The 22,940-nt window shown below is 39.2% G+C and overlaps 1 protein-coding gene across 3 annotated transcripts; it reads left to right on the top strand.

Moving 5' to 3' along the window:
• The first annotated feature begins 79 nt into the window (after window positions 1-79).
• On the top strand, window positions 80-22,585 carry LOC135482810 (septin-5-like). Of its 3 annotated transcripts, XM_064763207.1 has the most exons (12): window positions 80-201; window positions 1,685-1,845; window positions 8,523-8,616; window positions 8,905-8,991; window positions 9,369-9,492; window positions 10,395-10,529; window positions 10,809-10,926; window positions 11,361-11,462; window positions 11,832-11,980; window positions 12,707-12,814; window positions 13,125-13,203; window positions 18,856-22,585. In XM_064763207.1, exons 1-12 carry the CDS (start codon window positions 144-146, stop codon window positions 18,934-18,936), a joined length of 1,296 nt encoding a protein of 431 aa, XP_064619277.1. In that variant the 5' UTR covers window positions 80-143; the 3' UTR covers window positions 18,937-22,585. The 3 variants fall into 3 exon arrangements, with proteins under 3 accessions (XP_064619277.1, XP_064619278.1, XP_064619279.1); XM_064763208.1 differs by lacking the exons at window positions 80-201; window positions 1,685-1,845 and adding an exon at window positions 4,208-4,628; XM_064763209.1 differs by lacking the exons at window positions 80-201; window positions 1,685-1,845 and adding an exon at window positions 6,777-6,877.
• Window positions 22,586-22,940: the final 355 nt, after the last annotated feature.

The raw sequence follows: 22,940 nt of genomic DNA, 5'->3' as shown, positions 1-22,940 counted from the left end.
GTCATCTGCTGCGACCACATGGCAGCGCGTTGCATGCTGGGAATTATTCAACAAAGCGCTATACATTGATACACGGTAGTGTGTGGATGAAGCCGTCTGCTGCATTTAGCTGGAAAATCGATTTCTGGTGAATAAGAAAGAAAATGGCTTCCCCGAGATTATCAAGTACGAGTGGACGCTATGGTGGAAGGCACAGGGATGGTGAGTAGGAACAAAAATTTATTCCCTGGAAATTTTGCTGGAAGCGTTTTTGATAGAGTTTTTTGACGGTCCTTTTTAGTTTCAAGCTACAATGTTAGTATCCATCTATCCATCACATCACTATGCATTATGTCCCTGATGCCTGCATTTTAAATGGGCTTTGTGCTATTATGATATGTGGATAATGATGTTTATAAGCGTCAAATATTGAATTTACATGATCCAGATATATTATAGTATGGTTATCAATTTTTGACAGACCAGGTCACCAGGCAGTTTGGAGGGGAGGGGCTTCATGTTAGCATGGTGTATTCTATATGACTAGCTTATACATAAGCTAGCAGGGTCATATCAAGCAGACTTGAGGCAGGGGTTTAACCCCCACCCCTACCCTGTGGGTCTCATTGATAGTCTACTTACCCCCAGCCCCCATATAAAGCAACCCACCCCTATCTTGACCCTCAAGGAATTTGACTGCTTGAATAGATACAGAGCACCCCTATCAAAGACGATGTCAAAAGGCGATTTCAACTCCGAATCATCAGCACTTTGACATATCCAGGTTACACTCACCTCTTCCCACACCATGCCCTTAGACCCTACTGCCAGTCCCCCCCCCCCCCAAATAAGTCAACGCTGAGGTAGAAATTTTGCAAGTCCTATAGTTGTCTTAAAATATACAGTAGAACCTCTCTATTAAGGACACCCTTGGGACTGACAACTGCTTAATAGATTGGTGTAAAGATTGGAGAGGTCAAATTCAATGGAAACAACCAATTTAGTCCCAAAACTAGTGTCATTAATAGAGAGGTTGTACTTAATAGGGAGGTGTCCACTATGGGAGGTTCCACTGTATGTAGGACAATCCGTGTACTGTAGGGTTAGATGCTCCCCATGGCTTGATTTGAAATGGTTAATACACCTTTCAGGACAGTATTGATGGGATGAACACATTTCGCCTCCATTATACTTTCAATCTATTCTAATTGTCATAGATTCAAATGAACTAAAGTGTTTTTTAGTGACTTGACAATGATTGAAAAGTTTTAGTAGGTCAATAACATAATGGGAGGGTTACTATGTATATCAAACCTCTACTCAACTGTTGAACATTTTAACAGTGACGCTTGATATTGTATTGAATAGAAAACCTCGTTATTAAGGACACCCTTTGGACTGACAAATGCTGTCCTTAATTGAGAGGCATCCTGATTACAGATGTTCATTTGAATGTAAATGACTAATTTGGGACCATATGCACTGTCCTTAATAGAGAGGTTTCCACTAAGGGAGCTGATTGGGTAGTCATTTAATTTTTTAAATATTGAGTCAAAATACAAATGGTGTACTCCTAGCTGCAAATTTTTTTTCGCTCTTTGCAAAAATTTCAGAAAATAATGACATTTGCATGATTGTTACCTTGGCGATGACAAACTCTCTTTCGGATTTTCCAATCACATTTCTCCTTTGTTCTCCTTCTTAGGATTGGATTCCTCAACATACTCATCATATCGTTCAGAGTCGTATCGGGATTCGTCAGATACCAAGGATTACCTCTCAAAGGACTATTCTAGTGAATATAACAACCTGAATAGGGAGACTACTCGAACCAATGCTCGTGCAAGTCCAAATAAAACTGGCGGGGTAAGTGTGTTTTATAGGAATAGGTCCAAAAGAACTGTCCACTTTGTATTATTTAAATATCTTTGCTGCGATATTAAACAGGCTCTGAGCATGCAGGCATCAGATAATGAGTGGGCCCTTTAATGCCTTATTTGAGAGACAGTCCCTCAAATGATCGAGGCACCAATATGCTTAAGAGTGGGGTCTTTCATAGAATTGATTGGTGCCTTATTTGAAGGACCATCCGTCATTCGAGAGGCCGCCTGTCATTTGAAGAACCATCTCAAATGAGGGTCTATCCTTGGTTGGGTATGGTATGGCCAAGGGAGATCTTACAAATGATTATTTCACATCCGTACAGATCTCATTAGGTTCGTGATCAACTTCAACTTTGTTCAATGGTATTTCTTTTCCAGACTTTTAGCAATTTATTCCAGACTCATTGATCAGTTTCCTATATTGAGATGATTTACCTTCAGCGTACAGTAAAGTGTGTGTCTTAGTCAAGAATAGCCCAGGTGATGCGGAAGAAGTCAAGTGGAAACGGATTTGCAGTTCTTGATATTGATTGATAGGCCTCGTTAACCCATTCAAGTCCCTTTGGCTTTTCATGTTGTCAATAGATTTGGCTAGATATTTGATATGATGTGTGTCAAGTTCACTTGTCTAATACTTGAGCTGTCTATCAAGTGCATACAGCCTCACTTTTCACCATAAACGTCACTCGGTCAAAATTCTTTTGGAATTACTTTTAAAGATCGGAGGAGATATAACCTTATTCATGGTCTGACTTTTCACTTTCAGTCCCATTCATGTCATCCTTGTGGTATTTGAAAGTACCATTATGATTTTTCATATTCATATCGTGATATGTGAGTTGTCTTCAAATCTTTCTGAACTGCCAAAGCAGCATCGATAGCTTCTCCAAAGCAGCATCGATACCTTGTAGCTAACCATCCATGGTGTGTGCTACATGTATGGGATAGCTATAATGCACCAGCTAAAACACAGCGCGGATTTCCTCACGATCAGCTCTCTGCACTGGCAATGTCCTTGAATCAATGCTAGCATGGTGAGTCATGCTAGCCGGCACTGGTGACAAAGACCTCACAGTATCTTAGGACATTTTTATCAGGCTGCATGTCGCATTTAATAAATCATAAATCACCCGGAGATGAGGTTTTGCTGGGCAGTGGCTGTTTTTAATTGGTGCTGGTGTGTCGTCTCGGTCATCCTTGCATTGTGCTGTTTTGCACTGTTTATCAATGAGAGCATGAACAGTATAGCACAGACAGTACAAATGTTTCATGCCTAACGGCAAAAATATATAATTGCTAACGGGCCATATCAGTGAGCGGAACCACAATCAATTATGTATGAAACTAAAACTAATGAGCTAAAGCTCATATGACTGAAACAGTCTGTTCCCTTGAGTAGAGAATGTACGAACTATATAAACTCATGGTCTTCTGTCTCTCTATAGGTCTGACAAGAAACACTTGGCAATTAGTAATGGTATAGACTAAAGTATGGCAATTAAAAGCTGTCCTTGAAGTTTAAATTGTAATCTGTCAAGGCAACATAACAGCCAAGGTTAATTAAAGAACGGAATGGTTGTTCCTGTGCGAGAGACGATACTAACATTGTCAACAGAATGTAATTGGCACAATCTTGAAAGCTTTTCAAGCAATTGCTTTGGCCTACCTCGACAGCAAATTTCGATAATTGCGTTTATAAATTAGGGCTGCAATCATTCTTTAGGCATTGTGTTGTTTTACTTACTCTGTATGATGTGGAATATAAGGATGCTTTGAGATTCTGGATTTTAAAGTTGGCCCGATTCCGTTTTCAAACTAGATGCTAGCGTAGACCATTCCTGTGTGTCAGTTGCCTGGTAACGTTGCCTGGGATTGCATGAAAGCCTGATGAGATGTTCTTTCAGGAGTGTTGCTTTGGTTTAATTTTTGCTCATTATTAGCTCCCTAAACATCGTCCACTTTGATTGTGTCCAGTCTGCACATAGTTGTACCAGTATTTATACTTTGTTCGTCTTATGTACCATCATTGAAATATAATCTCGAAACTGGGATTGCCAGTGAAAAAGCTGCTACTGCCGATGGCCTTTTTTGCCAAGAGGTTGAAAGGAGAAAATAATGTTGGTTAGGTTTGCCCTTTTTGGGAGAGTTACTAAACCATGCTTTTAGTTTTGATGGTTTGTTTAAATGGGGGCTTTTATACTTGACTTCTATCCCTATATCCCTGAGCGTGAAACATTAGTTTATTCAAAGTTTTAAAAACTTAATGTTCCGTGTTATTTAAACTGTTCACCCAAGTTGATTATGGGATTTTATGAAGGCCTCTGTGGCTTTAATTGTCAGGAAGATGTTTTTATATACCCAGTTTGAGTATTGAATGGTTCTGCACTTGATTTCAAGCTTGTTTTTACTTGGAAGTCAAGTGTTTTGAACTCGCCAATCATTTTATCGTGTTGGCCTCGAGGACCAGAGGAACTAACCTTCTTAAGTTTTAAAGTCAGGTTTGCATTTTAAAATTAGCTATTTCTTACATGATTTCATTGACTGTACACAGTTCAAGGCTTCTGAGATGAAGTCCTGGTGTGAGTCCTGATAAAATATATAGTAAGAACATTGAATAATTTGGGATTCATAGTGTCAGTTGGGCCAATGTTTCGGAGCAGTAGAACTGACCCATCCCATGACCTTGAGGCAACCGTGTTCAGCATGGACAAGAAGGAGCGCTCACAGAAGAAGAAGCGACCAACATCCCAGTGTATCACTTTTGGGGTAAGTCAAGTGGCATTAGGTTCAGTTAATGCACCCTCCACTGTTAGTATGGCAGTATCAACTCTGTGATCCTTTCACTTTACCACCAGGATTCTGCTCCTTTTGAGGTTGTAGGTTAAAGTGATACTATGATGTGATTTACAACTTAGCGGAAATACATCCGTTTCTAATTGTTGATCACAAATGTAAAGCTCAAATTTTCCATTTTTGATTAGATTTATTATAAAATCGCTGAATGTAAACCAGCGAGACCGCGAAAATGTTCATGTTGTGACGTCATCAACGAAAACGGCATCGAAGCGAGCCGTCCGGGCGGGATTAAACCATCAATTTCTAGAAAATGTGCATTTCGATTCAAAAACCTTACCAATTTATGAGAAAGTGACGTAGTCATTTGTCAAAAACAGCTAAAACATTATATGGTGAAATTTGACACGAGTTACCCTTTAAGTTTTTACATGGACTGCCGAGTTGCTGAGAGACACTGCTTTATCTGTGGGAAAGGGGGGGAGGACAAGATGGTTATGATGACAATTCTTCTTGTTCGACAAATTGCCAGCAAAAGGGTTAACTGTGTGCATTATACATGAACCAGCACTCACCATTGTTGCAGTAAGCCACACTGATGGGGTAATTTCTTCTGTATTGTCATTAGCATCAACATTATGGGTAATGACTGCATCCCGTCATTTTATGGTCAAATATTGTGTATACTTGTTTAGTTTGTACTCACTATGAACATCAAGAGGCAGTCTGATAATATGATACGAGTATTTCATCAACTAACCCATAGGGCATATTCATGCACTCAATGAATTTACCAATCATTTTCCAATTAATCCCAGATGAGTTAAATGCTATTGTCTGTACAGTATGAGTTTTATTTTATAGCATACAGTAGAACCTCTCTATTAAGGACACCCTCGGGACTGATAAGTGCTGTCCTTAATAGAGATGTGTCCAGATTAGAGAGGTGAAATTGAATGAAAAATACCACTTTTGGACCACAACTATTGTCCTTAGTAGAGAGTTGTCCTTATTAGAGAGGTGTTCACTACAGGAGGTTCCGCTGTATTTGTTAATAGACACTGATATTTTGAACCATTACCCCTAGCCCAGTGTTCAGAGCTCGTTACTTATTTGCTCAGGAAGGTCAATTGAGTTTTCGTCCATGAATTTCATCGCAGAGGACTTTTTTCTCTATTACACTCGAATTGCACTGGTCCTGGTAGTAGATGCACACCTCTTACTTACCAGCCACCAGGTGAAGGAATGCATTCTTCTTGGCAATAACAACAGCGCCTGTTTTTACCCAGATAATCGTTCATTGGAGAAACTCTTTTGGAACATGAACAAATTGAATAATCTCGTCTATCTTTGACAGGTTCAATGTGTGTGACATACCATAGAGGTCAATGAATGATTTAATCAAGCAGGATTAATCAAGCTAATGGATTGCTTACATATATGTCGTAATAGCGTGATGTATCAGCACATATTTGATCGTTATCACATGTTTCATTCTTGAGTAATCAATATTAGTCAGTGCATGCTCCATTCTCTACTTCAGATGTTCATGAGACAAAAGGATTTATAAAAACCTGCAAGATTTCCCCAGGCGAACAATATTGCATTTAAGTAGCTTTTATGCACTAACAACAATAATAATAACTGGTTCTGTTGATATCATGCCCACTTATCATAATAATACATACCATGTATCACAAATGCCTAGATGATAACATTTACACAAGCCAGGAAATGTAGGTTTCAATACAAACTCTACACACTAGTGCAAATTCTCGTAAATATACCAGGTGTTCATGCCTATATCACGTATATAGAAGGTGCATTTAACTTTTGCTCTTGTAGGTTTTCATCTCAAGCCAAGGCATATTTCCCATTCTTCACTAAGATCAGTTTACATATTTCCCTGGAGTCTGCCTTGCCCTTGGTGAAAGATCAAAAACTCAAGGTTGCTGCTTCTCCACATATCAGGATTTGTGTATGTCAAAGACACTGTTGACCTTGAATCGCTAACCAAAGTACCACTATCTACTGGGAAATTTCATGTCTTGATCACCATAGTACCACTGAGACCTTTGCATTCTTGCTTTAGCTAGCAGTCAGTCCGGGTAGCAGTAGAAGACTGTAGAGAGCATGGAGTCTCCTCTTCAAAGATAGTAGAGCGAGATGTACCACATCAGCAATTTGTCATGGTCATTGTGAGCACAAGTAGACCGGCTAAGGTCAGTGATGAATCACTTATTATAGCCTTGAAGAATAGCACTGTCCTGTGTAGCGGACGAGGCTAATGCACTGCTGTGCTCTTTCAATGTTATGAATGTACTAGAGCCAAGAAGATCATTGCTGCAGGCAATCCAGTCAGGGTGTTCATAAGATGAATATTGAATGCTATATTTCTTCTCAATCTGACTTATTGAGTTGCATATGGGGGGTGGCCAGACCTCCGACCCCTTTTAATTTTATCATCAATATGTTATTGCCTATTACATATAACTTCAAGTGGACACCTCCAAGCTCTTCAAAACAACTGCTCTTGAACAGAAACAGTCAACCAGACCTTTAAGTGATTGTCAAGTGGCCACCTGCTCCCTGGTGCAGGATTTTAATTGTTGTATCTATCTATCCTAATGATTGGGATGGTAACATTGTTACTGGAAGATTCCAGGACACCAATTTTCCGCGAATTTCTCATGATTTTTGAGCTCATGTCGATTGGGTTATTCCTGGTCATTTGGGATTTCACATTGTGCTGTGTCAAGTTCTTCATGTGTTGAATTCTGTGAACGAATCTTCTCAAAGATAGTGTATTCTCAAATCATGTTGTTCATTTCAATTCGTAGATCATACAAGTAGTTGGAACTTCAGCTCTTATTCTTTCCAGTTACTCGGAACTCTTTTAAAACATTGAGAGTAAAACATATTCGTTATTATTAATATCGTTATAGTCTGTCCAAGAGAATAAAGGATATTGCGTGATAATTTTATAAGCATGGCCCAATCAGATTTTGAAATCCTTGATATGCCTTGCAAGACTGAAGACAGCCATGGATCTTCCATTGATACCTCTGTGAGTCATTTTGATATATCTTACATTTGGGGTCTGGGGTGATATCCATATTGTGTACTTTCGTGCTGGGATCATTGAGTTATTGCTGAAACTTTCGATGCTGTGCTGGGTGATAAGAAAATCAAATTGGACAACTTGGTGTCTAAAGGTTTAATGGCACCAAACCTCCATATGTATCATATGTTAAGAACCAGCCTTAAATCTGTAAAACTGTAGAGTTCATATAACTTCATCCCCTCCATTTTGCAGGCCCCCCCCCCCCCCAAGTCTTTGACATCGCAAGAAGTCCCGTTTCTTATTACCGGAAAGTTTGTGATACAAACCACAGGGAGCCTGGATGCATCCGCTCCTGGGTGAGAATGATAATTAGCTAATTAGCTCATCACTTTATAGGGAAATGCAGATTGCTAATTCCATCTTCTAGTTTCCAGAATATATTGATTGGTTTTCTGGTTGTTCGTGAATAGAACATTTCCCACGGATTCAGGTGGAGCTTTCTATCAAATCATAGAATGTTTGTGGATTGCTCAGGTTTGCTGAAAGGTACAATTTGCATCATGCTTCATGCTGCTCTGAATTAGGTTGTGGTGATGCCAATCAATCAGGAATGTCCAAGTTGTTCGGGTTCTAACAGCTTTTCCTTCGGTTTGACTGAGGATCGTCACATGGTACTTTTCCACACCTGATGCTGTCTTTTTCTCTAATTTTCAGATGTGAACCCTGCACTTTTACATGTCATCGATCTCTCTTTGATTTTTTTTAGACAATCTTTCATGTCTTGTCCGGTCTTGTCTTTTTAGGAGGATGATGATTTCATAGGTTTTGCCACACTCCCTGAACAACTTCACAGGAAAGCCGTTAAGAGAGGGTTTGACTTTACACTCATGGTTGTTGGTAAGTTATTCACTTTATTTTATTTTAGTAGGTATGATATTTCTCAGATATAGCCTTGATACCATCATAACGTATGATCCCTTCTCTGCTTAGTTTTCAGAGAGGCCTGGGGCAAAGACCCCCATCACCCAAAAAAACGTGTTTTTCATACAGACTTTGACCCAAAAAATAGGTCAAAACATCCAATGATCGAAAAACTAGCTGGCCTGATTCGTACATGAATGCAGAAGGTGACACCGAGGTACTGATCTCTGCAAGTTTTGACTATCATTCTATTGTCCATTTCAGGTGAATCAGGCTTGGGCAAGTCAACTCTCATCAACAGTTTATTCCTCAAGGATCTCTACAGTGACCGGATCATTCTGAATGCTGAACGTGAGTAGTGCTACTGTTCCACAATCTCCTTTGGCATCGTAATTATCTGTAAATCGTGAATACATCATTGGCGATTAATTTTGGCAAATCATGAGCAGATATCGCATGAGTGTTGTGTGACCATTCGCAACCTTCTTTGAATGAGACATACAACAAGACTTCTGGTAGTTGTACTTGGTGCACATGCCAGGTGAGGAAAAAGGCACCCATAAAGTGAGAATCTCCTCCTCACCAAAGATGAAGTAACCACACCAATAACCCAAATGCCCAAAATGTATGGCATTACCTTCACAAGACAAAAGCAGAAGCAAAATGAAGAAGACACTTTTTAAAGAAAGTTTCATTTGTGTCAGTCAGTGCTACTTTCGTTGTTTCAGAAAAAATCAACCAGACTGTCGAAATGAAAAAAAGTACATTAGAAATCGAAGAGAAGGGTGTTAAGCTGCGTCTGACTATTGTTGACACACCGGGCTTCAATGAGGCACTCAACTCAGATGAATGGTAAGTTCACTCAGACCTACAGTGGGTCAACCATCCTACCTCTTGGCCCAAGGGGTCTGAATAGGCAAATGTCTTTTACCAAACTCGATTCTCGAGCCCTGACATTGAGAAAAGAGAAGGGAGTGAAACTGCATTTGACTATTGTTGGCACACCAGGCTACCATTTGGCTTGTGATTAGCTCTGATGAAAAGTAGGTGGCAGTTTTGTTGGATGGAGGAAAATCCTGAGTTCTTCGCTGGGTCCACCCCTCACACTCTCTGGCCTGTATGGGCAGGGTTGTTTGAAACAAGTAAAATGAACTTTACTTCAAGGTAATATTTACATCAAGTATAGTGAGTGCGGGAATATTTCAGTTCAGGCTGTTGCACTATGCTGTTCAGTAGGTGAATCTAGGTAGCCTCAATTGATCTGTAGGAAAATAAGGTTGTAATGTCTACAGATGTTTATCCTTTAGTTTTAAAGAAGCTGACTCATTTTGACCATGTAAAAAACTTTTAAATTGGTACTTTTTTTCATAATTGTACCTGCTGAGGCAGGATCCAGAAATATCTTAGGCCTCATGTCAGCTGGCAAGGTACAATTTCAATCTAAACAGCACTGATTTCTTCTTATTCCATCTATGTTTAGTTACATCAAGGTTGCGAGATATTAAACCTCATATAAAATTCATGATGTTGCCAAGTGACTGCCATCCTGAACCTCATTGTCTTATGCTCCCTTTAAAGCTTGCCTTATGCTCCCTTAAAGCTAATTGCCGGGTACTGTTACTAGTATGAACTATGCTAAAATCTTCATGGTCAAGATGAAAAACCAGCTAATCTTGCATATCTTGTCGATTCAGCAGATAACCTCAGGCTGGGCTGGGCTCAGGTATAGTTGATCTGATAATATATATTTTCAGCTGGAAGCCAATAGAGGACTACATTGACAACCAGTTTGACCAATATTTCAAAGATGAAAGCGGGCTCAATCGAAAGAACATACAAGACAACAGAGTACACTGTTGCCTCTATTTTATACCACCATATGGACGAGGGTAAGCATCACATTCTTCAGCTGTAGTATTACAGTACTGGTCCAAATTGACTTACCATTTTCTTCACGCAGATGATGCTATCCTATGCCTCTGTCTTATTAACCTGCATATAGCAACGATTATCTGTGCCATAGAGGTCACTGATGTAGCTTTAAAACACGGAATGAACTTTTATCGTTGTATAATTGACGATTAATGTAAGGTAGGAGAAAACCAGATACCCTGGCAAGTTGCCAAGTCAGAGAAAGTTGGCATCTGCATCTCAATGTCTTCTTTCAGGTTACGTCAAGTGGACATTGCATTTTTGCAGCATCTTCATCAGAAAGTCAACATTGTTCCCATCATAGCCAAGGCAGACACATTACTACCGCATGAAATCAGGAAGCTCAAAGAAACGGTAAATATATTGAGATCTTTGTACCAAATTGACTGCTTTTTCGTCCAAATGGTTTGCGCAGAAGGACAGGCAATTTCAAGTAGCCCAATATCTCTGCATATGCATATCGCAAACACTACTACAAACTTTGCCAATAACAGTGAAGCCAGTAGGATGGTGATATAGAGGGCTATACTCAGTGAGAGATTTCCTTTAAATAGGGCTACAGACTTAGGCAGAATGTACGGGTCTTATTTTGTCATCTCCAGGTGACTGTACAATAAAGCTATGAAACTGGGTCTGATTTAACTTAGTAATATTCCACGTACAAGAGTGAATAGTATTTGATGTACTGTGAGATAGTATAGGCACTGGTCAGTGACCTGATGTAACTTATTTTGGCCAACCTGGTTCCTCCCTTTACCTGATTATTTCTCCTCTAAACTCTTCTCCAGGTAATGGACCAGATTGACCGGCATAAGATCAAGATTTATGAGTTTCCGGACTGTGATAGTGATGAAGATGATGAATTTAAGAAACAAGATGCTGAGCTCAAGGTAACGGCAATTAGGTCTAAAAAAGATGAGTCTTGTGCATGGATATGATTAAACTGTCAGGGAAGATCCAATTTTGATATCTACCGTAGTTGTGATGAGAAAATAGTAAGGTATTAAAATAGAGACTTCGCCACCTCAATATATCAGGTTATTTATCTGGTGATCAAACTCCTTTTATGTAATATGAGACAGTCAGAGGAGCCTTAAGTCTCCAGTGAAGTTTTCCCTAACGTTTTATTTTTGCAAGTTCAAGGTCCCAGATCAAATAGCTTATAAAGTAAACAGGGGCATGTCCAGAACTACGAACATTTGGTTTCCCGAAAATTTCACAGTTAGCAGTACCAGTTATGCATTTGATCTTCATTTTAGCATTCCATTCCATTTGCCGTTATCGGCAGTAACTCAGTCGTTGAAGTGAATGGTAAACGAGTACGTGGGCGAGTATATCCATGGGGCATTGTGGAAGTGGACAACCCAAAGCACTCAGACTTTCAAAAACTGCGACAGTTCCTTGTCAGGTAAGTTGGTGCTTGCACAGAGTCGGTCGTTACACAGTGAATGAGCAGATAAAGCCATATAGTCCATTTCTTTGTTGAAGATCAGTGGCGTTGTGGTTTCATGATTATTAAAAAAGACTACGAGTTGAAGGTAGTCTCTCTATGTTGTTGTTTACGTTTTTCATGACGTTTGCTTGCCAAATTTACTGAAACCAACTGAGGGATATCAATTCTTGCATTTTCTATTTTCCAGGCTGTGAGTGCGACCTGTTGTTCACTTGTTTTTACTTCAGTTTCCTTTTCCTTGTTTCATTTCTGTTATTGCCTTGGTTGTGGTACATAAGAAACCAATAAAACAATTGATAATTGCCTCTTTTTCATACTTTCATGGGTCCACTGCTTCAAATATTATTGAACTCCATTTAAAGTGCTTACTTTCATTCAATTAAAATGTTACCTTTGTTTAGATCACTTCGGATTTCCTGTTTAGTATTTCGTTAGCCTCATAGCATAATTGCCTGAGTCATATTTTGGCCAAAATGTGAAAATTTTATGTCTTTGTCACTTTTCTGTGTTATTCAAGCATTGTTTACTTATTTAATGGTTTTAAAAATGTTGAGACATCTGTTATAAGTTTTTGTTAAAGTTCGAATAAAAATTTCCTTAGCGTTGTCTAAAAAAATGGTTCTTTAATTTCCCTCAAGATTAAGGCATAGTGTATTACTCATGATATTGTAAATGTTTCAGCACACACATGCAAGATCTGAAGGATGTGACCAGGGACGCTCACTATGAAAGTTTTAGGGCCAGACATATTACGGAACAGATGTCCAAACAAATGCAGAAGGAAAGGACGTAAGTTAACGACTCCGGAAAAAAACGTTCCTTTCTCAGATCAGTTGAGTAATATCAGGCACAAAGACTTCTTGCGCAAGAATAGAATGCATCTTTTACAGTAGTTTCGTCTATAGTTTTATCGCACCCCAGAAGTCAAATCCACAACTTTTAAGATTCACTGATTCCCTTTGAAGATAGTTAACCTGCTATAAATGAAAAATGCTGAAAAGCAACACCGATGCCATCTGATGTACTTCATTCCAACTATTGCATGAACATATTTAATAAAACAGGTATAGTAGAAACAAATGTTTTTTCTTATTTCTAGGAAATTAAAGCGGGATTCGCAGCCAAGTTTTGAATCATTAACAGACACAGATGCTTTATTAGCACAGAAGGATGATGAGGTATGAATAGTATTCTAATCGGATGGTACTCAGACGACACTGTAGAATGTCTGTTTCACGTTTTATATTACGAGATAACAAATCTAAGTTTCCACTTTCTGCTGAAAGTCTGATGCTGACCTGGAATTTCGTAATCTGTAGGTTAGAACACGCATCTCCAAAATCTTGTCCCTTATCCTCGGGAGGTTGTGATGGCCCCTGTCATAGTTAAGGATTGATGCACATTGATTCTTTTGCACCTATTGTTCGAACACCGGTTGGCCCCTGTCTAGGATCTGCCTGTGATCCCTTTGTCTCAATTCGCCTCTTTCCTGATCAGCGCCCCCAGTGGTAGAGCTCTGTTGTGTTGAAACAAATGGCTGACCTATTGGATCAGCCTTTGATGTTTCCAAAATCATGTCGCCCATGAATTTCAATCAATTGAGCCTGATCCTGTAACTCGGCCAGTGCATTGGAATAGGAACTGATTTGGAGAGAGGCCGAGTCCCCTTAAGCTCGTATATCTGTTGATTTCCTTTCAGCGCTCAGAGTTAGACATGTCATTAGACGTTTCTTTAGACATTGATATGAGTCAGTTTAAAGGTGATAAGTTTAAAATTGGTTTACACTTTTTAGCTCAGCTGACAAAGTCAGCGGAGCTAGTAGAATAGCTGTTCAAATGGTGTCCGTCCTGCAATCCATCCATCTAGGGACCCATCTGTGGACAAAATTGGACATTTCTGATTGGGAAGGCCTAGCCACTTCGTTGACAGTGTTAAATTAGGAGTTGCCCAAGGTGAACTCAAAAAACGAAAAATCAGCGCGATCCGACCTGTATTAAGAGAATGAGGTCATTTCGCGTGTAGATTTCTTTCCCTTTTTACCTCGGTCCACAGAGCAAATATTGTTTTCAAATGTGGCTGAATATTTTTTAATATTTTTTCATTTTTTACTTTTAATGGAATTAATATGGTTTTAACCGCCAGTTGGCGCTGCAGGCACATTGACTGAATTTTGGCGATTTCAAATTTGGCGGTGGCTCAACTTTTTGCAAGCAGTGCCGCTGATTGGCCGATCGATAGAAGAGATGCCACCATTTAAAAATGGCGGTAGTCGCTGCTTCAATGAAGATGAGTGAACTTTCTCATGTTCAATCGGTTGATACTCTTTTAATCAACATGACCATGTACCTGAAATTTGTTTAGGTACTGAAAAGAGTCTATATAATTCAGATTTATCGATAGTTTTTTATAATATTGCGGAAATTTTGTGCACAAATTAGCGAAAGTTGGTGCTCGTCTCATGTCATTTTAGAGCGAGAAATTTGTTTCCGTCGATCTCTACCACTGAAAAATCGCTTGCATAGCTTCGAATTTTTGTGAAAATAAGTATCTGAACTTGGTTTCAAATAGTCTAGAGAGTTACCTTTGTGGTGATACATATGGTATGTGATAAATATTTGTGGAATTTGTGAAATTCGGTTTTCAAACGTGCCGATGATGCAAGCGATCTCGCGTGAATTTTGCAAGTCCTGATATGTCGACCGGGTGTCAAAAATCACTCGCCTAAATTCAATTCAAAGATCAAAAATAATATCTGAACTTAGTTTCAAATAGCCTACGCAATTATCATTTCGGTGATATATAATGCATGCATGTAATAATTGATTAATCTGCCTAAAACGCGCTATTAAAACGGCGAAAGATCGTGATAAACACTCTGGTGGCGGTCGCACTAAATAACGACCGGTAGGGCCCGGCGTCTGGCGGAGAAAAAAAGGTAGCGGCCGGAGGTTGAAACGGGATTTTTATGCACTTTTAACTGTATATATATGTTGTTTGGATGTATTTCTAACAGTTCTGTAACTTTGATGACCAAGCTTGCGCCCAAAGTTGGTGAAATTGATGCTTGTTTATGGACTGCGCTAGCGACCGGAGAATTCGCCGTCGGCCATTTTGGCTACGGTCCCTGAGTTGTTGTGGTTGGCAATTTTGCAACAAATTTCGCCATTTAGGCTACGTTTGTTTACAATTATTTTGAAAGTCACATTATGACATCGTAGTATGAATTCCACTGCAGTTTCGTTACGCAGCAATGCTCATGTTTTTGGTTTGCAATCCTGTACTGTCTGTACACTGCGCTGTGCATGGCTGTACTGTAGCTGTAAAAAAGACAAAAACCATAGCCTAGCCCTATAGGACAGGCTTAGAGTATAACTCAACAAACAGGCCCTCATGATTCATTTGATGGACACCTTATTTGATAGTACCTCATCATTAAGTCCACTAGATCCTGTTCTGTCGCATGTCGTAGACGATAGACAATTTTCAAAATGTAGTACACCACTCGCTCATCTTTAAGCCCATGCAGCTCTCGGCTCACATCATGTGGGCACGGTTGGCTGTTGAGTGTTATGGTTCAGTCTGTGAGACTAATTTAAAGAGGTTACACTTTTATTTTGAATTGGAAAACAGCCCACAGGACTGACTTTTCACTGAGTAATAAGTGTGCCCTTCGAAGGTTAAGTCTCTTTCTGGATTTGTTTCCATGGATGCCTTGTTCAGGATATCATCTGACCGATGCCTGATCAAGCACAGACTGTATCCGGTGGTGTACATTTCCCCGTCTATGTCACCCTTTTTTATTCAGTCAGTGTTAATTTCTCTTCTCTTTTTTTACAGATTAACTGTTGTTGGTTATTGCAAGAGGAGTCGTTGGCACATTTCAAGTCAAGCACTTGCTGTTCCCACATTCAGAGTGAGGTGTGCTTCATTACCAGCAATTCCCAACCTTTTAGCTGCGCATGCGCCAAACTCCCTTCCAGAGCCAAGCATACGTTTTCTATAGCAGATCGAGGTGAGAGACATCTCACGGCTTTCTGTGTAACTAAAGCCTAGTTGCCGATAGCGTATGTGATTCTATGACTATCAAGGCATTTGCAGGCCAAATTTTGAGTTGATTGGTGAAAATTTTTCCATGTCCACCTATGGGTTGAAAATACCACGTGAATTGCAATTTTTCCTAATGTAAATTCTAAGAAAACATGAAAATTGGCCGACTTCTGTGGCCTTTTTGAATCACATAGAGTTTGCAAATTTAGTTTGCCGATAGCTCCTGCAGAAGGCAGCATCATACTGAGTATACTGAAACACAGGCCATTGGGAAAATTGAAAATTTTTCCATGTCCACAGGGGGGTCCAAATTGGCGTCCCAAGTGGATTTGAGGAGAGAATATATGTCCAAACATCAACATACATGAAAAGCTGGACCTCAAGTGATCTTTGAAGATATGAGAATGACTGCCCTTTGATAACTTCTTGCTTTATTTGTCCACTTTATGGCCTAAGATCCCTAGCTTTGGATGGTTCAATTAAGGACACTAGGGCTGGGAAGGGTCATGTCAGGGGGGGGGGTAGGCGGGTGACCAAGCCCGAAATATTATATTGCATCCTTCTCTTCAACATATTTGCCAAAGCTTTTGCTGTTGCATGGATTCCTCAGATGTTTGGGCTCTCTCAGCTCTGTCATTTGGTAACCTCTGTCTGGGTGTTGGCTAGGTAGATAGGATGGGGGGGGGGGGGGGTTCCTGACAGTGTTGACAAGGAGAAACTCGGAAAACCGTGATTCTAGACAAAACCCTGTTCTTTTGATGAGCTGGAACACATTCAAAATTGTGAACCCACAACTTGAAGGCATAAAACTGACAAAAGGCATTGATTTCTTGTACTAAAAATATATTTTATTATTCGATGAACGCTCTGATTGGCTAAATTGGGTCACGTGTCAAACTCGATCGTAGCGCCTGCATTTAGCAGCGGCATAATAAAGTTGGGGATTGCTGGTAATGTACTCGTTTTACTGCTTTCCATTCCCGGAGAGCGTTATCAAATATCTGCTGCAAGGCAACAAATATCTGCCGCAAGGCGCTTCAAATATCTGCCGAAAGGCATCAAATATCTGCCGCACCAATAAAGTTCATTTTGTTAACCAACTCTTTATCTTCTTTTCTTCACATACAAAAAAGACCGTCCCAAACATTTGGCTGCATCCACTTCATCAATGTCCAGACAACAGTCGGTTCATTTGACCATTGTAAAGCACCAGGCCCCACCTCACAAAATACACTGTAATAATTATGTACCTTGTGTCCATGTGCATGTTATTAGTTCCACCTACGCTGCATGAAGACAAGGACTCCACTCTTTGACATCACCACACAACTCCTTGACGTCATCACACACCCCACTACTGCAACGGCAATAGAAATGACTTTACGTCATAATACCAGGGTGACGTCAACTCAGTACTTCAGCATGCACTGATATAGCAAGAAGGTCTTTCGCATCAGCACTTCTGCGTGCTAGACGTTATAGCTTCACGTTGCCTCATAATAACGTTACCGACACACACTTGGCCCTTGCCTTCACCTATCCATTTCAGCTGAGCGCCAGGCCCTTGGGCCTCTTGTTGTTTTTTAATATGATTTTGTTATCGTTATACAATTTCATTATTGCCTTGCAACTACAGGAATCTTAATAATCGTTCATTGTGAGGAAGGTTCAACTGTACTTCATTCTAATTTTTTTGGCTTGCTGCCTTTTTTTCAGAATGGCAAAACGTTTATAGCAGTTTTTCACTGACAATTTGTCATGTGATTCCTATGAATCCTCTTTATAATTTGCCGTCAACTAGGACTTGACAGCATTAGATCTGTCACGTCATGTCATTTTGACATCATTTAACCTTTAGATGGCCAATTTGGCGGCAAGGTGATGCCACCTAAAGAACCTCTTTATTGCATTCTCTATTTATTTCTCATATTATGGCTTCTTTAATGACTTTTCTGTTGCTTTATAAATCTGCAAAATCTAAGTTTTATTTCATTACGCTATCCAAGTCTCCCACAAGTAGTATCGCCTACTAATATATGATAGATAATTTCTGTTTTGTTCTCTACTCAATTTACATTATGTTTCCAATCAAATTTAATCCATACAATAGCTTGATACTAAATATATAGTTTTGATTAGATCCAAAGATCGTAGCAGATGAAAAAAATAACGCACAAAAAGAAACAATGGTAATGTTAGTGGTCCAAGTATCGAAGTGAGATTTTACATCTTCAAATGTCTCCAAATTTATAGGTTGAGATTCTAAATTAATTCTTTAATAAAATTTGAATCAACCTCTTACAGTGGATTACGGAAGACGTTTTGCCAAGTAAATTATCTGGGTAAAGTCAATTTATCAAAGTTTTCTTCAGTTCAATTTTAATTGGTTCGACTTGTTGTGGTGCTTCAAGAATATTATATACATTTAAGGGTTAGCTCTTTCCAAAAATTTGTTAAATGGTCAAAATTTCTTAGATATCTTTCCTGCAACACTATTTTGTTGCTCTCCATTACTGGTGTATAGCTTTTGATTACTCAGAGTTGAGATTTGGGTATTGGGAAAAATAATTCACCTTATGTTTACCTTTCTTCATTTGTTTTGTTCCTTTGACCTTTTGTTGTCACTGAGTCAAACCAGACCTGACCCCAACTCAAATGCAGCAGCCAGTGCATATTAGACACCCTTAGACCACCAATTGGACCTCCTTACTTTTGCCGTACTCTCCCTTTAAGGGTATGATATGTCTTCACTTAATGACCGTACCTTTCAATGTCTTTGCAGATCCGACGTATGCAGGAGATGCTTGCCAAAATGCAGGAGCGGGTAAATGTGCAAGTACAGAATGGCTTGGGCAAATTGTAAATAAAACCTTCCATAAACCATACAAAAGACTTCAGGTGGCATGGCAGCAAATGCCTCATGAACAGCATTTCATTTTCTACTCATTACAATTATGACAGGAGTCATATCATCAGTTTATCATCTGTCAAGTGTACAATCTCAAATGTAAAATTAATTGCATTTTGAATGAATATAGTGTCTTAAAGGGAAACTATAGCCAGGAGCCAGGTGAGCCAGATTGTCCTCATTGTACTTTGGCATTGGTTACTCTTGAACAAGGAATATTTCATCACCAAGTCAAAGCAAACCCTGTCCGAGTTCCTAAACTGTGGGCATCGGGTCAGCGAAAACCACAACTTGGACCGCCAGCTCCTACCTATGATCTCCAAATAATTGTTGCATCAAGGACCATCTGGAAACACTGATGCCAAGAAGTTGTTAAAGGGAACTGAAACCGCCCAGCCAGTTCGTATGACCTCGTTTTCATTTCCCGCGTATCGGGTGATCAGAACGAGGCATGAATGAAACATGGCGCCTAGCTGTCAATCATTGAGTGACGTTACTACTATGGAAGTTACTACGAAAACTCATGAATGAAAGATCGCATGACTCACGTGATTCTCACATGATTCTCAATAATAACAAATTGAACTGCGCATGCTCGGGCACTGGGGGCGGAGCTACAAATCTGAACTCAAACAGGATGTTGGAAGTTTGACTTTCTCGGGCGGTGAAAGTCGAAAAGTTGAATAAATCACTCAGCAGTTCCAGTTCCCTTTAAGTTCAATATTTTTTGGTATCAGTGCAGGAGTGATGGCCCCTTATTTATACCACCAAGTTTTATTTGAAAGTGGATCACATTTTGTAACTCAGGAATTTATAACCTGTTGTCTCAAGTCATTGTATCATGTGTTGGTTTTCTTATCATTTGGAATATTTGTTCCCATTTCATGTGGCAAAAAATATGCTAAAGATTGAAGGAATGTCTTAGGAGTTGGCAGATTCCTTTCTCAAACAGCTAGTTTCTGCATGTGACCAGCACTTCCTCCATGTCAAGTTCGAATAAGAATGTAGCTGCTCCTTGTATAGTATCAAAAATTGCTTTGAGCAATGTGATGGAAAGGCACTCAAGAGGTATGGAGTGTATCAGTCTTATTGACTTTGATTGAAATGAAAACACTTTGATACAGATAAGTGTAGGGTTATGGCTGCATTGCAAAATTTGGAATATGAGTACATTATATACTGGGATGTAAACACATGCTGTGAGTTTTGACAGATGGTGTTGATATCAAATCCATGAGTTTAAAAATATTCATTGATTAAATTCTTTCAAAATCAATCTTAGTCTGGCTTAAGTATTGAAGCGGTCAATGCCACCTCAGCTGCTCTGCCTTGAGGACAGTTCTAATTGGTTGCATCAGAAAGTTTACTGAAACATTCTACAACTACTTGTGTACCTTTTTATAGAGAAGTATCAGTGGTGCTGTCTATACAGAACATTGAAACATCATCAGTTGTAATATGTTTGATGCTGATAGGGCTGGAGAAATGTAGACAAATGTAGACAAACTACCGGTACATATATTTTGATGTATATCTGCAGCAACCCTTCTGGGCAACTATTATTGATATAAGTGCTGGCCTGACATCTGATATACTCCCCCTTTAAATAAGCTCTGGTTATTCAATTAAGATAAGACTTCTTTTGGGGAAAATGTGCAATAATCGCTGTTACGTGGTTTTGCAAGCTTGCATGGTGCGAAGTAGTGTGTGTTATGTTGTGAAGGTTTTAACAGTCGATACTGTACTTAACCCTTTTGCTGTGGAAGCCATATTTTGCCGGTGCCAGCCCATGCGGCTGCTGAGCATTGGACAGCAGTGCTGTATACTGCTATCTTTATCTGAATGTTTCATCTGTCAAAATGTTTCCCCAAGTGCTGGCATGTCTAGTGTGGCTGCTGCCAAGTGCTAAGGAATCAAAATTTCAGTTGGTGCTGAAACTTTCACCTGCACGTCATCTGCACGCCATGGGGATATGTGCATGATATACTGTGCACTGCACCCGCAGTCAAAGGGTTAAATACCAAAACCTGCTTGTGCTATGTTGTGCATGTTCACCAACTTCTAGTTTTGTTATAATCTTTGTGTTGTTGTTTAACGACGGAAAGAACCATCAAATATATCAATCATTGTACATGTATATGGCCATATTATGTGTATTGTAAGATAGATCGATTTTTATGAAATATTACATTACAGTACGAATGTGTGTTCTATTCTACATATGTATCCTCATTGTAATTTATTTTGTTAATTTGGGCTTTACAATTCAATGAAGGATATAGCCTTGTTCTTTATCATTTTATTACTCTTGAGCCAAGTATTTTTTGCAAGTTGTGCGAATAGGTCCATGTCAAAGTATCTATCACAAATAGTAATAATCAAATCATCTTTCCTTCTCAGAAATTGACTCAATAGAAATTAAAAAAGATAAATTTGTAAATCGATCAGTCCCCATGCAATTTGCAGTGGGGTTTGATGGTTAGTAGCTACATTGTATATTGGTTGCCATATAATTGGTTCAAGGTGGATAGGTCACCAGGATTCTGGTGTTTTTATAGCCTGTGATCTGCTCCAAGAATCTTGGAGAATTAGGTGAAACGAAATGGTGGCCTTGTTGGCTGTTGCAAAATGACGTGACATGATCAATAAAACAGTCACAATTCTTTTTTCGGGACTGTGCAGGTTGTCTGAGAAATCAGTGAAGGGTTTTGCTTGAGGGGTTATATTCTAGTCATGTTTTATGTATGTTTTGCCAGCCTAGTCATCTGGATGGAGCAGTAGATTCAATTTAGCCTACTTGATCTTTACTCTGCCTTAGCGCTTTTTCCTGATTTCATTCACTGTTATAATTTCTTATTAAATTTATTTTGAACCTGATTTAGAACATCTGGAAGAAGAAATGATAGTCCATTTTCCAAGGATTCAATCTTCAACTTTCGTGTAGAGTCAAACAAACTACAAATTGCCCAGAATCAAGCCATGATAAGGATTTTTCATGTTGCTCATCAGCCAATGCGGTGTTGGATGGTTTGCATGTGTGATATAATGGACAGTCAAATTATGATCCTATTTGGGCTTCTGATTGTGAAGTTGTCCTCATAAGACCAATTTCAGAATCATTTCCAACCAATACAGCATGACGACCGGTGAACTGCATATTTACACACTTGATCAAAGTGTGGAGAACATCTCTTTGGATATCTGTATATATATATATTGAAGTAATTTTTATCAAGGTCATCTTTTGCTAAGGATTATCCCTGAATTTTACATTAGTGAAGTTGATTGTCTGTCAATGTAGTTATTGTATTTAGTTCTGTTGTTCTATAGGAGAACTGTAGTGATGTGTTCAATATCTTTTATCTTATTTGAGGGCTAAATTCTGCTTTTAACAAAAGCTGCTCTCCCCAAATTAAAAAAAATAAGGCCACAAATTAAAACTTTGGGTCTCTATAACTAAAAATGAACTGCATGCCAGACAGTTTCATCTTCCATCCTTTTCTCTGGCATGTCTACTTCTAATATCCTTACGCATCTTCAAATGTAATTATACCTCAGTTATTTATTTCAAATAAACTGACATGACAGTGTACAATATCCATGATTATCTCCTCTTTATTGATCAACGTACTTGAAAGCTGGAAATGTTGACAAGACAACTAAGACAACTGACTGTTGTATAGGACGTCCCTGTAAGACAACTGACTGTTGTATAGGACATCCCTGTAAGACAACTGACTGTTGTATAGGATGTCCCTGTAAGACAACTGACTATAATTGTATAGGATGTCCCTGTAAGACAACTGACTATAATTGTATAGGATGTCCCTGTAAGACAACTGACTATTGCATAGGATGTCCCTGTAAGACAACTGACTATTGCATAGGATGTCCCCGTAAGACAACTGACTATTGTATAGGATGTCCCTGTAATATTACCGACTAATTGTATGTCCCTG

This window comes from Lineus longissimus, chromosome 2 (genome assembly GCF_910592395.1).
Source record: "Lineus longissimus chromosome 2, tnLinLong1.2, whole genome shotgun sequence".
Taxonomy (NCBI): Eukaryota; Metazoa; Nemertea; class Pilidiophora; order Heteronemertea; family Lineidae; genus Lineus; species Lineus longissimus.
This window is presented reverse-complemented; position numbering and strand designations above follow the sequence as displayed.